The sequence below is a fragment of the Pongo abelii genome, chromosome 8 (genome assembly GCF_028885655.2).
Source record: "Pongo abelii isolate AG06213 chromosome 8, NHGRI_mPonAbe1-v2.0_pri, whole genome shotgun sequence".
NCBI lineage: Eukaryota > Metazoa > Chordata > Mammalia > Primates > Hominidae > Pongo > Pongo abelii.
The window spans coordinates 105,705,835-105,724,225 of NC_071993.2; the positions used below are offsets into that span (position 1 = coordinate 105,705,835).

At 36.3% G+C, this 18,391-nt stretch overlaps 1 protein-coding gene across 2 annotated transcripts in view; it reads right to left on the reverse strand.

Annotated features, from left to right (window-relative positions):
* The window catches only part of HPSE2 (heparanase 2 (inactive)), a 752,987-nt gene that overhangs the window by 281,410 nt on the left and 453,186 nt on the right, over positions 1-18,391 (reverse strand). Inside the window, exon 4 of one of the 2 annotated variants that reach the window (XM_024253744.3) lies at positions 2,904-3,077. The exons of the other annotated variant lie outside the window; for it this stretch is intronic. Within the exon in view, the coding sequence (XP_024109512.3) occupies positions 2,904-3,077 (174 nt within the window). The remainder of the gene's footprint in view (positions 1-2,903; positions 3,078-18,391) is intronic. 2 annotated transcript variants of the gene reach the window in all.

Sequence of the window (18,391 nt, forward strand, 5' to 3'; positions counted from 1 at the left end):
GTTAAATGTAAGACCTAAAACCATAAAAACCCTAGAAGAAAACCTAGGCAATACCATTCAGGACATATGCATGGGCAAAGACTTCATGACTAAAACACCAAAATCAATTGCAACAAAAGCCAAAATTGACAAACGGGATCTAATTAAACTAAAGAGCTTCTGCACAACAAAAGAAACTATCATCAGAGTGAACAGGCAACCTACAGAATGAGAGAAAATTTTTGCAATCTATCCGTCTGACAAAGGGCTAATATCCAGATCTACAAAGAACTTAAACAAATTTACAAGAAAAAAACAAACAACCTCATCAAAAAGCGGGCGAAGGATATGAACAGACACTTTTCAAAAGAAGACATTTATGCAGCCAACAAAGATATGAAAAAACGCTCATCAGTGGTCATTAGAGAAATGCAAATCAAAACCACAACGAGATACTATTTCATGCCAGTTAGAATTACGATAATTAAAAAGTCAGAAAACAACAGATACTAGAGAAGATGTGGAGAAATAGGAATGCTTTTACACTGTTGGTGGGAGTGTAAATTAGTTCAGCCATTGTGGAAGACAGTGTGGCGATTCCTCAAGGATCTAGAATTAGAAATACCATTTGACCCAGCAATCCCATTACTGGATATATACCCAAAGGATTATAAACCATTCTCCTATAAAGACACATGCACATGTATGTTTATTGCAGCACTATTCACAATAGCAAAAACTTGGAATGAACCCAAACGCCCATCAATGATAGACTAGAAAAACAGAATGTGGCACATATACACCATGGAATACTATGCAGCCATAAAAAAGAATGAGTTCATGTCCTTTGCAGGGACATGGATGAAGCTGGAAACCATCATTCTCAGCAAACTAACACAGGAACAGAAAATCAAACACTGCATGTTCTCACTTATAAGTGGGAGGTGAATAATGAGAACATATAGGCACAGGGAGGGAAACATCACACACGGTGGTCTGTTGGGAGTGGGGTAGGGGAGCGATATCATCAGGACAAATACCTAGTGTAGATGACAGGTTGATGGGTGCAGCAAACCACCATGGCACATGTATACCTATATAACAAACCTGCCCGTTATGCACATGTAAAAAAAAAAATAAAGAAAAAAAGAAAAAAAGGACATAAATACATCATACATTTATCCACCTAAACACAGGCTAAAAGCTTAATAAATATTGAGGGAATGCATTAATCAAGCTGTGCTGCCAGAATCATAAGAATCATTATTTCTGACTTTCTAAGGTCAGAAACTTGAGTTTACAAAATTACTTAGTAGACAGGCTCCAGAGAACTAAGTCATATAACTAATTCTTATAAAAGAATAACATGTGAATGTATATAGGTCAGGTTATGGGTATGAATATATAATATTGATTCAATAATTAATTTTAGTAGCTTTTACTTGCTTATAGAAATGGGAAGATGTATTTGGAAAGCACATTTATAGTTCATAATGTAGTTCAGTGTTTATTCAATTAGAGGTATTACATTATCTTAAGGTAATTTTTGTGATTAAGTATAGCTTTCTAAAGAACAAACACCATTTCCCTGAAATGGAGTTGGACTAGAATTTATATACACTTCCAGAGTTTGAGTCCCAGCTTCAAAATTTCTCCAGTTCTTTCTTACTTTAGATTCACCAATGGTTAATATAAATGTAAAAATCTGTAATCATTATGTTAATCAGTTACAGAGTTTACAATTTATGGACATTTAGGGAAATATTTTATATCCAAAGAAAGTAATTGTAAAAAAGTATGGTGTCAAGAAAGTCATTTTTTTGTTGTTTTGCTTTTGATTTTCTTTTCTTTTGTCTTTTTTTTTTTTTGAGACAGGGTCTCACCATGTCGCCCAGGCTCAAGAACAGTGGCATGATCGTGGCTCATTGCAGCCTCGACCTCCCAGGCTCAAGTGACCCTCCAGCCTCAGTCTCCCAAGTAGCCAGGATCACAGGTGCACGCTATCACGCCCAGCTAATTTTCTAGTTTTTTGTAGAGATGGGGTCTTGCTGTTGCCCAGGCTGGAGTGTAGTGGCACAATCTCAGCTCACTGCAACCTTCGCCTCCTGGGTTCAAGCGATTCTCCTGCCTCAGCCTCCCGAGTAGCTGGGATTAGAGGCGGCTGCCACCACGCCTGGCTAATTTTTGTATTTTTAATAGAGTTGGGGTTTCACCATGTTGGCCAGGCTGGTCTCAAATTCCTGACCTCGTGATCCGCCTACCTAGGCCTCCCAAAGTGCTGGCATTACAGGCCTGAGCCACCACGCCCAGCCAAGAATGGGTCTCTTCTAAGCATGGGCCCTATGTGACTGCACGGGCTGCACACCCTTGAAACTAGCCTTGGTTAAATTGTTTAAGAAATGCTGGGTTAAAAAATGTCAAACAGATTTCTTTGCAACAAAACTTCTTATAGCCTTTTATATACTAATGTGCACTGTGAATCTTCAGGGGGTTCACTTACTGTATAAAGGTCCTCAAATATATTTGACCAAAGCTCTTTTCAATTATTATTTTAGAAGGATCACCTTGTAGGACCAATGTTCCACAGAACACACATTGTAAAAGGCAGCTCAGGCTGTGCAAACAGGTTATAAAATCAATTTGTTAGTCATAAATCACTATATATTTCCCATTTTGTGGCATTTTCCCCATATTTGGAATGAGGTAACTAGAGGTAACTATAGATGCAAATGGTGTGTATTCACTAAATACACTATCCTTCACTATTTGGTCTTTTACCATTTGGATAGTCAACTCAGTGGCCAAACATCACAAATGTTTTCTGGGCCAGGGTACTAGAGATGGTCTGATTGAAACTATATCACAAGCCAACTTATTTTTCCCCTTTATTTTGTCAATTCAGAGGAAGTAACATCCTTACTTACCATTACCCAGTTCCCAAGAAATGTTGTACTTTTTGCTGGCGCTGTACTTCAACAGACTCAGGGCACTAGAACTGTTCCAGGAGTTATTGGGATTACGACGCAGTGCATTTAGAGCAAATATCAGGTGGAGTCCAGAGCAATCAGCAAAGTTATAAAGTTTGTCTAGAGACCTGGCTGGGAAGAAGCAGAGAAAGGCTTGTAACTTTCAAATCAACATTCCAACAAAAGGAAAATAGTAGCTATTATAAAAAGCCTTTCTATGAGCTTCCCACTAATAAGGAATAACACAGACAGGCTTCTAAAAGGGACTATTACCTTTTGGTCTGGGTACATTTCAAGGTGACTTTAGAAAGCAGCAGACAGTGACGGGCGGGGTGGCTCACGCCTGTAATCCCAGCACTTTGGGAGGCCAAGGTGGGCGGATCACCTAAGGTCGGGAGTTCCAGACCAGCCTGACCAACCTGGAGAAACCCCGTCTCTACTAAAAATACAAAATTAGCTGGGTGGTGGTGCATGCCTGTAATCCCAGCTACTCAGAAGGCTGAGGCAGGAGAATTGCTTGAACCTGGGAGGCTGAGGTTGTGGTGAGCCGAGATTGCACCATTGCACTCCAGCCTGGGCAACAAGAGCGAAACTCCATCTCAAAAACAAAACAAAACAAAACAAAAAAACCAAAAAAAAAAAAAAAACAAAAAACAAAAAACAGGCAGCAGAGAGAATTCCAGACAGAGGTTGCAAATTGGCAACCAAATCTAGTCCATCATATGTTTTATTTAACAAAAAGTTGAATTGCTGATGTTTAAAAATTGGAAGATTTCACAAAGTAGCTGAATTTCTTAATTTTCCTTGAAAAGTCAGACAATATGGCACTGCTAGGTCCATATTCCTACAGGACATAATAGAAATAATAGTCAGGGTACAAGGCCAGGAAGGATAACTGGCTGGTGAGTCTTGGAAAATAGCTCAGCCTAGTATGATTTCCAAAAATTTTCACTGAAGTCCAGATTTCTAATATTTCTGACAATGGAAATACTATGACCACTACTAGAAATATGTTCATTGCTGGGCGCAGTGGCTCACGCCTGTAATCCCAGCATTTTGGGAGGTCAAGGCAGGTGGATCATGAGGTCAGGAGATCGAGACCATCCTGGCTAACACGGTGAAACCCCGTCTCTGTTAAAAATACAAAAAATTAGCCGGGCATGGTGGCGGCTGCCTGTAGTCCCAGCTACTCAGGAGGCTGAGGCAGGAGAATGGCGTGAACCCAGGAGACAGAGCTTGCAGTGAGCTGCGATTGCGCCACTGTACTCCAGCCTGGGTGACAGAGCGAGGCTCCGTCTCAAATAAATAAATAAACAAAATAAAATAAAGAAATATGTTCATTATCAGGTTGATCCCAGATACCATCAACTCTATCAACATGTGTCTCCTATTTATCTCATTCCTTCATTTCTATTGCCACCATTCTTTTTCTGGCTGTCATTTACACTTGGATAACTTACTGTAATCTCTGTACTTGCCTGTCTACTTCTAGATTCTTCCCATCCGGCCAATTCATCTTCCCCCAGTCACTCTCAGCCAGTTTTACTCAATCCTCAAAACCAGTGGATTTTCTTCCTTAATTCAAGGCTTCTACAACTCACCCATAATTTTCCCCTCAACTTTAGGCCTCCCTATTTCTCTTAATGAGTTCTGTGTTGATATCAGCCAGTTTATTTGTTAGAGAACTCCTTGCCCCATTGACCTTTGCTCTCCTTATTTGTCATGCCCTTATTGCTTTTTAAAACATATCCATATTTTACTTGTCCTTTTACACAGTGTATCCCAAGGTATCGATAACATGACTTCAGGTAGTACACAGTTTTAAAAAGCTTCTTAGATTAATAATTATGTAGAAGAGTTTATATTATCCTAGTATCCGTTAAACCTAACGCAGTTTCTCAAATGGGGTTCTGTGAAACACTAGGGTTCCACAAGAGGTCACCAGAGGTTCTGCAAGAGATGATGCAGAGTGTCCAAGTTGCCCCATTATCAATTTTGTTATAGATCTTTTAGTCCTTTAAAAAAGAACCATTATCATTGGGTTGAATATTTTATCAGTTTTTGAAGCAGGATATAGGAAGACTGCCATTTTCATCTTACGTATATAAGAAAGTATTTCTTAAGAAGCACCAAGAACAAGAACAGAAATTGTCTCATTTCAGTTGGAAATAAAATCGATGTCAACTTATATCATACTCTACCCAGAATTGAGTAATTGGGCAACAACAACAACAACAAAAGGAATAAATTTCACATTCAGGAAATACATTTAATTATTATTTTTAGTTCCAAAATAACAATTAAAATTAAAATGCATTTATAGCTTAGTAAAGTGATCATGAAACCAGTATATAATAATTTTATAATTATCTACATGCCATTAGGTAAAAAAATAATTTTTTTCAAAGTATCATATAAAATTGTATCATAGGCTATAATTTTATTCATATTGCTTTGATGTATAGTTTTACATGCTTTACTATTCAACATCATTAATACATTTTATATTCAAAATAATATTAGTTAAAGTAAATTCATAACCTTTATTTAAATTAAACCTAACAAACCTACCCTTAGAAAAATTTTAGCCCATTGTGGCTTAAACTAGTTACTTAACAAAAACAAATTATGGTTGCCTTATAATATTTTCAAATTTATGAAAAGGAAATAATGAAATTAATTTCAAGAAAGACAGTTAACTACTCTTTTTTTCTTTTCAATAATAGTTGTCTAAAATAGTTGTCCTATTCAGTTTCAAATAGGACTTGCATTTACCATACCTCAGTAGTACTGATACAACAGAAATTTGTGTTAAGACTTTGAGACCCACTTGTATAAGATACAAAAAAAATCTAGTAGGATTTTTTTTTAAAAGAAAAACTGAAGTTTCTTTTATCTATACCATTAGAATTGGTATCCTTTGTGGGGAGAGGGAAACTTTGCAAAAAATAGGTTAAGAAACTGGCCACACTAAACAGATTCTAAGGAAAATATAACTATTTAACAGAACATTGGCAATATTGGATAATTATATATTTACAGCTCAATAGTCATTCTAATATACTATGAGCTTTAGATATAATAACTTTTATCCAGAGGTTTCCCTGAGATTTAAGAATTATTATTATAGGTTACTCAAAAAATAATTTGAATATTATAAGATCAACAGAGGTCCATTTTTAAGTCCTCTATTATTCATGTCATGAAAGTAATATTATCATAAAAATACTCAATATTCAATTAAATAACATTTTATTCATCCATAGTTGCAATGACATCTTATAATCTATTAAGCATTTAATAAAATTACTTATTTTCATAATTATTGGTTTCATTATATACTAAAATCCATATCAAATGTTTGCATCAAAATTTAATATGAATGACTGATATTCCTTTTGGATAGATTGATTCCATTTAAGTGGTCTTTTTCTAAAACTAATTATTCCCATATAATGAGTATTTTACTGTACAGGTTTCACATGTAGTAGAAACACAAACACACATCAAACACAAAAGCATATCAAACCTGTGATTTCATGGATTTGATGGTTTAAGGCAAGGCAAAATGTATTTACAAAAAATGTGTCAACCTAAAGAGCAGTATGGGAGAAACAGTATGGATAATTTGTTCACATAGCAAAAACTGGGAACTAGAATGCTAAAAGTTTGGGAAATACTTCTTTAAGAATAAGTTTAAGTCCTGCCTCTTCCATGACGCCATTCCTGAACACACCAACCTCCCGAAAGTGATTTCGACTTTCTCTAAACTCAAGAGCTATACCATTTTTTGCCATTTCACTGCTCTGTGACATATTATCTGTGACATGATATTATCTTGGGATTTACTTCTTGATTTATTCACTTCTCCAGAGTGAACAACTTGTTTTCCCAGTTAAACTGTGAAGTTTCTTAAGTTCGGTACCGTATCTTATATCCTTCATAGCATCTAACACACAGCAATTTTCTGCCTTAATATCATGCCAAAGAGTTCTCAAGGCCCAAATTCTTTGTGTTGCATAAAAGTGGCCTATAAGAAGTAGAAAGAGGCAAAAGAGAGATCTGTCTAAAATAACTATTGCTAGTCTGGGCACAATGGCTCACACCTGTAATCCCAGCACTTTGGGAGGCTGAGGCGGGTGAATCACCTGAGGTCAGGAGTTCAAGACCAGCCTGACCAACATAGTGAAACCCCTCTATCAAAAACACAAAAAAATTAGCTGGGTGTGGTGGCACATGCCTGTAATTCCATCTACTCTACTTAGGAGGCTGAGGCAGGAGAATCGCTTGAACCTGGGAGGTGGAGATTGCAGTGAGCCAAGATCATACCATTGCACTCCAGCCTGGGTGACAAGAGCGAAAATCCGTCTCAAAAAAAAATAATTATTGCTAATCTAAGACATATGTTCTACAGTTTATTAGAAAAGTACATACATTTGAATATAGAGAATTTAGTAGATACTCAATACATGTAATCTCCCTTAGAAAATTTGCTCAGGTTCCATCAAAACAAATAGATACTCAAAGATGACTTTCTACTCCCTCCACCAGAGGGGACCAATGCCTCTATGTCTTCTAGTCAGGGTGCATTGACAGTTCACAGGCATATAATTCTAAGAAGCATTGGGTAGTGGGCAGTTGAAGATGAGGAGCTGGGACTTGAGAAAGATGTAAAAGTATACAGGCTTGGGTGTCACTCAGTGCTGACAGTTGATGCTGTGAAAGTTCTTGAGATTTCTGAAGGGCAAAATGTAGAAAGATGGCTGAAGAGAAAACCTTAAGAAATGTCCACATATAAGGGTCATGGAGAACAACAACAAAAAGAGAAGAAGAAGAACCCAGATATGCAGTCTTAAGGAACCCAAAAGAAGACAGTTGCAAAGAGGTGCTGTTCAATAACAGTAGGTGTTCATGACAAACTGAGAAGGAAAAGGACTGAGAAAAAAAAAGCCATTAGATTAATCAAACAGTGAGGTTAGAAATTAGATTTAGGTTGTGATGAGAACTTAAAGAATGAGTAGATGAACAAGGAATAGATTCTGATACATTCAACTTACTTATTGAAGTTCTATGGCAATAAAAAGAAGAAAAGAAACAAAATAGCAATGAGAGAAGCACCAGATTGTTTTGTTTTTTAAAATGCAAGATCCAAGGAAAGCTACTTCTTTAATAAAGCTAATCTCAGTTTTCTATTAGGAAAATGTAGATAAGGGTCAATGAATTCACACTAAGATATGAATGACAGATTATTTCTCTTAGTTTCCGTAGGACTTGACACTTTAAAAACCAAACAGACAAGCAATCCAACAAACAAAAAAATGGACATTCATTAACTTATTAATTTACTCAACAAATATTTATTAAGCACTTACTATGTGACAGGCACTATTTTACACCATATATATCTGTATATATACATATATACATGCATATATATCTCTGTATATATACATATATACATGCATATATATCTGTATATTTACATATATACATGCATATATATCTGTATATATACATATATACAAGAAGATAGATATACATATATAAAAGAAGATTATATAGTATATAATAGTGCCAGCTTTATGATGGTACAAAAGCAATACCCATTCAGTAGAAATCGTACTTCAAGTATACTCATACAACCATTTTGTTTTTCACTTTCATTATAGTATTCAATAAATTACTTGAAATATTCAATACTTTATTATAAGATAGGCTTTCAGTTAGATGATTTTGCCCAACAGTAGGCTGATGTAAGTGTTCTGAGCGCATTTAAGGTAGGCCAGGCTAAGCTATGATGTTCAGTAGGTTAGATGTATTAAGTGCATTTTTGACTTATGACAGTTTCAACTTATGATCAGTTTATTGGGACATAACCTCATCATAAGTTGAGGAGCATCTGCATGTGTAATTTATATATACATATATATATTTTTAAACACTATATATATAATATATATATATATATACTTACACACACATTTATATTGCAATGAGCAAAACAGAAAACAAGCCCTACACTCATGGAGGTTACATTTAATGTGGCTGGCAGGAGAAGTAAAGCAGGGTAGGTGATAGTATAGAACTAATAGTAGCTAGTATGCTATTTTAAATAAGCATCATAATTAAGGTATCATTTGATCAGAGACCCAAAGGAAAGAAGGGAGCAAGTCAGGTAGATAACTATGGAAAGAATTCCAGGCAGAGGGTCCTACAGTAAGGGCAAAGGCCCAAGACCTGTGTGAGACTGATGAATGTGAAGAACACTGAGAGGCTGGTGTAGCTGCCTCAGAATGAATGAGAGGGAGAGCAGTAGGAGATGAGATCATAGTGGTAGCAGGGACATGTTGCGAAGGGCCTTACTGGTCATTATAAGAACTTTGGCTTTTGCCCTCATTGACATAGAAGCCATTAGATGGTTTTGAATATGACCCAACTCACATTTTAAAATCATCACTCTGGCTGCTGAGCTGAAGAGACTGAAGGGGATGGGAAGAGTAAGGGTGAAAGCAAGGAAATTAGGAGTCTAGAGAAATAATTGAAGCAAGGGATCATTGTGGCTTAGACGAGGGTGGTAGCAGCAGAGTGGTAGAAGTGGTTGGTTTCTGGGGATGTTTTAAAGGTTGAGCCAGTAAGATTTGCTGAAGGATTGGAATGTGGTGTTTGAGAAAAAAAGAGTCAAGAAACTCTGAAGTTTTTGGCTTAAGCAACAGAAAGATAAACTTGATATTTATGAAGGAAGTGTGAACGATTGAGAGAAGAGAGAAGAAGGCCAACATGAGAATTTGGGCTTCGGGCATGTTAAGTTTGTAATGTCCTTAGACATATAGGTAAATAATTTGAGTGGGCAGAATATGCAAATCCAGAGTTAAGCAGTGAGATGTGGATGGAAAGTATAAAGCTGAGTAAGCAAAACATTTTCAAAGGTTGGGAGAGGTAGAGAACTTTTACTGGAAAGAAGAGAGACAGGAGCTGTCATAGGGATCTTCCAGTTTACAGATGCCAATATCATTAAAGTAGCTTAGTTTCCATCCCAGCTCTTCCCCCTCCTCCCCTTAATGCTGAGCATCTACTTGAGTCTCACCTTCCTTGATTCCCTATTCAGGATTAACTTCCCACCTTTTTATCCTGTTTTTGTTACGTATTTCCCTCAAAGTCACAGCTACCTTACTTTTCCCTCCATTATTTGACAGAGACGATTAACATTTTCTTCATGTTTTGTAAGCTACTATGCAAACAAAGCTTATAGACATGGCCCCAGCCCTCACTTTTCAAATTGATGGCCCCCTCTAAGCTCCTCTTCCATAGAAATGATGGAGCCACAACTGTTACCTGGGAATTACATTGGCACAAATTTTATCAGACTAGTGTTTGAGACCAAGTGTATGCAAGTTTCACATAGAAAACATAGTTAATTTGTTTTAAGGACTCAGTTCAATACTGTTCTTTTCTTAATTGGCAAAAATAACTCTAATACCCATTTGTGACTATTTTATTCTTTTGCAACCTTCACATGAAGAAAGAGTGTTTTTTCTGTGTGGTTAAGAACTTCGGCACATGATCCAGATCCTTAGCTCTTGGAAGACAGGGCTGGTGACTCCAGAAGGAACAATGGGTGCCTATAGAACAGTGTCAACTTATTCTAATTGTGAGCATGTGAGAATACGGACAGATTATCAAGTCACATGAACAACAAAATCTAGAGACTGGACATACTTGAACAGAACTCAATACTTTGATGTCAGGCCTCTGAGAACAGCTTCCCCATAATTCCCCAAGGGGCAAAAACATGCAATGGAAAGGGGCCTATTTGGGGTTGAGTTAATACTAGGGATGACATCTTAAGTATTGAGCTATGAAGAAGCTTTAATGTGTTGTGATAGAACTCAAGAAGCAAAATTGGAAGCCAAAATTACTGAGAAGTTAAAATTTAAGGGTTTACTTTTGTAGAAAGATTTTTTAAAAAATAAGTCTTTAATGCTATTGCTTAACTCTTCTACATAAACTCTGTTCTTTTTTAAACACAATTCTCAATCTTTCTATGAGTCTATTCCATGTATACTTTGGAGAGAACAGGCTCCCTACTCACTGCTCTTAATATAACCTCGCATTTGGTGTAGTGAGACAAAGAACATTTGGATTCTTCTTATCTAGGTTTATGAAAGCAATTTTCAGGCTCTGAAAAATAAACACTATTATGAAAAGGATAGAAAAATATGTGACTGTGACAATGACACATTTTATAAGGAAAAAAGTCAGAAAAACTTGGGAACAAAAGAGCTGCATAAGAAAGTCAAGTCCAATATGAAATAAACTAAAATGTGATATGGTCTTAAGCAGTTAAAAGAGTACAAAGTAAAGAGAGACAATTTGACCCTGAGGATAGGAAGATTCTTTGGGTAGCCTATGGGTTTTAACATTAGACTATACAGCAGAAAATGTTAACCTAACATAGATCTTGTCCCAGCAGTAAATGACATTTATATTGTCATAATTATATAAATACTCTTTATTGCTTTTTAATATCTGGATACTTTCTACAGAAAACTGTAAATAATTTGGCTAGGATTGCAGAAAAAAATGTAATAACACCAATGATAAAGTAAAAATAAATGTGTTAGTGAAAATGGCAAGAGTCTTAAAAGGGTGTAGGGGAAATAGATAAAAGGGCATCAGTATTAATATTCTCATCTTACAGAGCTGTAAGAGCATCAAGAAATATTGCCAAAAGACCAAAAAGATATCTGCATTCCCATGTTTATCACAGCACTATTTACAGTAGCCATGATATGGAATCAGCCTAAGTGTCCATCAACAGATGAATGGATAAAGAATATGTAGCACACATACACAATGGAATACTACTCAGCCATAAAAAGAATAAAATCCTGCCATTTGTGACAGTGTGGATGAACACAGAGGACAGTATGTGAAATGAAATAAGCCAGGCACAGAAAGACAAATACTCCATGATTTTACTCATATGTGGAATCTAAAATAAGTTGATCTCAAAGAAGCAGAGGGTAGAATGGTGGATACCAGATGCTGAGGACTTTAGTTGGGAGGTGGGGATGAGGAGGTGTTGATTAAAGAATACATAATTACAGTTACATAGGAGGAATAATTTCCAAGAGATCTATTGTAGAACAAGTCAACTATAGTTAATGATGATACATTGTATTCTGTAAAAATGTAAAGAGAACAGATGTTATGTATTCTCACTAAAAAATTGATAACTATGTGAGAAAAAAAGTCAGGTAATGACAAGTGCTGGCGTGGGTAAGAGAAATTGGAACGCTTTGCATTGCTGGTGGGAATGTAAAATGCTGCAGCTTCTGTGGAAAACAGTGGTGGTTTCTCAAAAAGCTAGATCTAAAATTACCATATGATTCACAATTTCACTCCTAGGTATATATTCAGAAGAACTGACAGTGGGGACTCAAAAGGATACTTGTACATCAATGTTAATAGCAGCATTATTCACAATAGCCAAAAAGGTGGAAAAAACTCAAGTGTCCATTACTAATAAATATATAAACAAAATGTGGTATATCAATACATTGGAATATTGTTCACCCATAAAACGGAATGAAGCACTTTTGCTGGCACCTTCCATCAGAGTGTTGTGGCCAGCAGACTGGGAACATATTTGCCCCTCCAGCACAGCAGCAAGTGCTTAACCTTGGGGGCCAGAGGACAAAGCCTTGGGCCTGGTACCAGCCCCCCAGGGTTAGAGCATGCAGCCCAGAAATGCTTAGCTGAGCCTCGGCCCCTGAAATCCAGAAAAGAAACCAGTCAACTGAATCCAGCTTATACCACAGTCAAACCTTCAAGGGCATCAAAGAATATAAAAGCAAAAAACCCTATCCAAATGATAGTAACTTCAAAATTAAAGGAACATCAGCACCCACAGATGAGAAAGAACCAGAATAGGAAGTCTGGCAACTCAAAAACCCAGAGTGTCTTCTTACCTCCAAATGACCACACTAGCTTCCCAGCAATGGGTCTTAACCAGGCTGAAATGGCTGAAGTGAGACACAGAATTCAGAATCTGGATTGCAATGGAGATCATTGAGATTCAGGAGAAAGTCAAAACCTAATCCAAGAAATCTAAAGAATCCAATAAAATGATACAAGAGCTGAAAGATGAAATAGTCATTTTAATAAAAAACCAAACTGATCTGATAGAGTTGAAAAACTCACTACAAGAATTTCATGATACAATATGGAAGTATTAACAGCAGAATAGATCAAGCCGAGGAAGAAATCTCAGAGCTCGAAGGCTAGTTCTTTGAATCAAGTCAGTCAGACAAACAGGGAAAAAAGAACAAAAGCAATGAACAAAACCTCTGAGAAATATGAGATTATGTAAAAAGACCAAATCTATGACTCACTGGCATTCCTGAAAGAAGGAGAGAGACAGAGCAAGCAACTTGAAAAACATATTTCAGGATTTTTTTCCATGAAAAATTCCCCAACCTCACTATAAAGGTTGACGTTTAAATTTAGGAAATTAAGAGAACCCCTGTAAGATACCATCCAAGAAGACCATCTTCAAGGTACATAGTCATCGGATTCTCCAAGGTCAATGTGAAAAAAAAATATTAAAAGCAGCTAGAGAGAAGGGGCAGGTCACCTACAGAGGGAACTTTAACAGGCAAACAGCAGACCTTTCAGCAGAAACTCTACAAGCCAGAAGAGATTGGGCACCTTTAGTCAGCATTCTTAAGGAAAAAAAATTTGGGGTTAGAATTTCTTTTCTTTAAGAATGCTGACTACAGGTGCCCAATCCAGCCAAACTAAGATTCATAAGCAAAAGAGAAATAAAATCCTTTTCAGACAAGCAAAAGGTAAGGGAATTTGTTACCACCTGACCTTCCTTAAAAGAGGTTCTTAAGGGAGTACTAAACATGAAAACAAAAGACTGTTTTACTGGTCATTACAAAAACACACTTGATTGACACTATAAAGCAACTACCCAATCAAGTCTACATAAACACCAGCTAATAACAAGATGACAAGATGAAATCTATACATGTCAATAGTAACCTTGAATGTAAATCAGCTAAACGTCCCACAAAAAAGGCACAAAGTGGCAAGTAGGATAAAGAAGCAAGACCCAACTTTATGCTGTATTCAAGAGACCCATCTCACATGCAATGATTCATAGGCTCAAAGTAAAGAGATGGAGAAAAATCTACCAAGCAAACAGAAAACAAAAAAGAGTAAGGGTTGCTAATCCAATTTAAGACAAAATGGACTTTAAACCAACAATGATCAGAAAAGGCAAAGAAAGGCATTACATAATGAGAAAAGGTTCATTCAACAAGAAGACTTAAATATCCTAAACATACATGCACTCAACACTGGAGCACCCAGATTCATAAAACAAGTTCTTAGAGAACTATGAAGAGATTTAGATACCCACACAATAATAATGGGAAACTTCAACACCCCACTGACAGTGTTAGATCATCAAGGCAGAAAACTCCAAAAATATTTGGGAACTAAAATGCAGCACTTGACCAAATGGACCTAACAGATATCTACAGAACACTCCACCCAACAACAACGGAATATACATTCTTCTCATTTGCACGTGGCACATGTTCTATAATAGAAGACATGCTCGGTCATAAAACAATTTTCAAAAAATTTTTTAAAAATCGTATCACCCACTCTCTCAGACCACAGTGCAATATAAATAGAAATGAATACTAAACAGATGTCTTGGCTGGGTGTGGTGGCTCACACCTGTAATCCCAGCACTTTGGGAGTCTGAGGTGGGCAGATCACGATGTCAGGAGATCGAGACCATCCTGGCCAACATGGTGAAACCCCATTTCTATGAAAAATACAAAAATTAGTTGGGTGTAGTGGTGCATGCCTGTAATCCCAGCTACTCGGGAGGCTGAGGTAGGAGAATTGCTTGAACCAGGGAGTTGGAGGTTGCAGTGAGCCGAGATGGTGCCACTGCACCCCAGCCTGGCAACAGAGTGAGATTCTGTCTCAAAAAAACAAAAAACAAACAAAAAAGATCTCTCAAAACCATATAATTACATGGAAATTAAACACTCTGTTCCCGAATGACTTTTAGGTAAGCAATGAAATTAAGGCAGAAATTAAGAAATTCTTTAAAACTAATGAAAACAAAGATACAACATACTAGAATCTCTGGGACACAGCTAAAGCAGTGTTAAGAAAAAAGTTTATAGCACTAAATACCCACATGAAAAAGGTAGAAATGCCTCAAATTAACAACCTAAGTTTAGGCCAATGTCTCTAATGAACATAGATGCAAAAATCCTCAGCAAAATACTAGCAAACTAAGTAATCTGGCAGCACATCAAAAAGTTAATCCACCACAATCAAGTAGGCTTTATTCCTGGGATGCAACATTGCATATTAATACTCAAATTAATAAATGTGATTCATCACATAAATAGAACAAAAAACAAAACCCACATAATCATCTCAATAGACACAGAAAAGGCTTTCTATAAAATTCAACATCCTGCATGTTAAACACCCTCAAAAAAGTAGGCATCAAAGAAACATATCTCAAAATAATAACAGCCATCTATGGCAAACCCATGGCCAGTAATATACTGAATGGACAAAAGCTAGAAGCATTTCCCTTGAGAACCAGAACAAGATAAGAATGGCCACTCTTAGTACTTCTATTCAACATAGTACTGGAAGTCCTAGTCAGAGCAATCAGATAAGGGAAAGAAACAAAACGCATCTAAATAAGAAGTGAGGAAGTTCAAATGATCTCTCTTCACAGACAATATGATTCTATACCTAGAAAACTCCAAAGACTCCACCAAAAGGCTCCTGGAATGGATAAACAACTTTAGTAAAGTTTCAGGATACAAAATCAATATACAAAAATTAGTAGGATTTCTATACACCAACATTGTCTAAGCTGACAGCCAAATCAAAAATGCAATCCCATTCACAATAGCCACAAAAAAATTATAAAATACCTAGGAAGACAGCTAACCAGGGAAATGAAAGATCTCTACACCAAGAATTACAAAACGCTGCTGAGAGAAATTAGAGACAACACAAATATTAATAAATGGAAAAACATTTCATGCACATGGATAGTAAGAATCAATATTGTTAAAATGGCCATACTGCCCAAAGCAATTTACAGACCAGTGCTATTCCTATCAAACTACCAAAGACATTTTCCACAGAATTAGAAAAAAAAAATTTTAAATTCATATGGAACAAGAAAGAGCCCAAATAGCCAAAGCAATCCTAAACAAAAAGAACAAAGCCAGAGGCATCACATTACCTGACTTCGAATTATACTACAAGGCTACAAAAACCAAAACAGCACGGTACTGGTACAAAAACTGACAAATAGGCCAATGGAATGGTTACAATACTGAGAAATAAAGCTGCACATCTACAATCATCCAATTTTCAACAACCTTGACAAAAACAAGCAATGAGGAAAAGACTGCCTATTCAATAACTGGTGCTGAGATAACTGGCTAGCCATATGCAGAAGATTGAAACTGAACCCCTTCCTTCCGCCATATAAAAAATCAACTCAAGATGGGTTAAAGATGTAAATGTAAAATGTAGAACTACAAAAACCCTAGAAAAAGACCTAGGATATAGCATTCTGGACGTATGCCCTGGCAAAGATTTCATGATGAAAACTCCAAAAGCAATTACAAAAAAAAAATTGACAAATGGGACCTAATTAAACTAAAGAGCTTCTGCACAGCAAAAGAAACTATCAGCGAAGTAAATAGACAACCTACAGAATGGGAGACAATATTTGCAATCTATAGATCCAAAAAAGGTCTAATATCCAGAATATATAAGGAACTTGAACAAATTAACAAGCAAAAACCAAACAATACCACTAAAAATTGGGCAAAGGGCATGAGCAGACACTTCTCAAAAGAAGACATACACATGGCCCACAAGCATATAAAGAAATGCTCAACGCATAGCTAATCATTAGAGAAATGCAAATAAAAACCACAATGAGACATCATGTCATACCAGTCAGAATGGCTGTTATTAAAATGTCAGAAAATAACAAATGCTGGTGAGGTTGTGGAGAAAAACGAATGCTTATACACTGTTGGTAGGAATGCAAATTAGTTCAGCCATTGTGGGAAGCAGTTTGGAGATTTCTCAAAGAATTCAAAACAGAACTAGCATTTGACACAGTAATCCCTTTACTGGGTATACACCCAAAGGAATATAAACCATTCTACCATAAAGATACATGCATGCATATGTTCACTGCAGTGCTAGTCACAATAGTGAAGACACGGAATCAACCTAAATGCCCATCAACAGTGGACTGGATAAAGAAAATGTGGTACATATACAGCATGAAATACTATGCAGCCACAAAAAGAATGAGCTCATGTCCTTTGCAGCAACATGGATAGAGCTGGAGACCATTATCCTAAGTGAATTAATGCAGGAACAGAAAATCAGACACTGCACATTCTCACTGACATGTTATCGCTAAACACTTAGTATACGTGGACACAAAGAAGGGAAAAATAGACACCAGGGCCTACTTGAGGGTAGAGTGTGGGAGGAGGATGAGGATTGAAAAACTACCTATTGGGTGCTATGCTTATTACCTGAGTGATGAAATAATTTGTATGCCAAACACTCATGACACACAATTTACCCATGTAACAAATCTGCACATGTATCCTCTGAACCTAAAATAAAAGTTGGAAGAAAAAGTAATTGCCCAGACCAATGTCAAGACACTTTTCCCCTGTGATATCTTCTAGTAATTTTACAAGTTTTGGGTCTTACTGTTTTAGTTTTTCATCCATTTTGAATTAAATTTTGCATATAGTGTTAAATAAGGATCCAATTTCATTCCTCAGTGTGTGTATAACCAGTATCCCAATATCATATATTAAAGACATTATCTCTTCCCCATTGTGAATTCTCAGAACCATTGTTAAAGATCAGTTGACTAAAAATGTGTGGGTTTATTGCTGAGTTCTCTGTTCTGTTACATTGGTCTATATGTCTATTTTTATGCCAGAACCATTCTCTTTTTATTAGCTTAGCTTTGTAATAATATTTTGAAATCAGAGAGTATGATGCCTCCAACTTTGTTCTTCTTGCTCAAGATTGCTTTGACTATTCAGGGTCTTTTGTGGTTCCACGTGAATTTTAGAATTGTTTTACTATTTCTGTGAAAAATGCCATTGGAATTTTGATATGAATTGCATTGAATCTATAGATGGCTTTTTGTAGTAGAGACATTTTAACAATATTATTTGAATTCATAAACATGGGTATCTTCCCATTTATTTGTATTTTATTCATTTCTTTCATCAATGTTTTATAGTTTTTAGTATGCAAATCTTTCACTTTTTTGGTTAATTTTATTCTTAAGTATTTTGTTCTGATGCTATTGTAATGGGGTTTTAAAA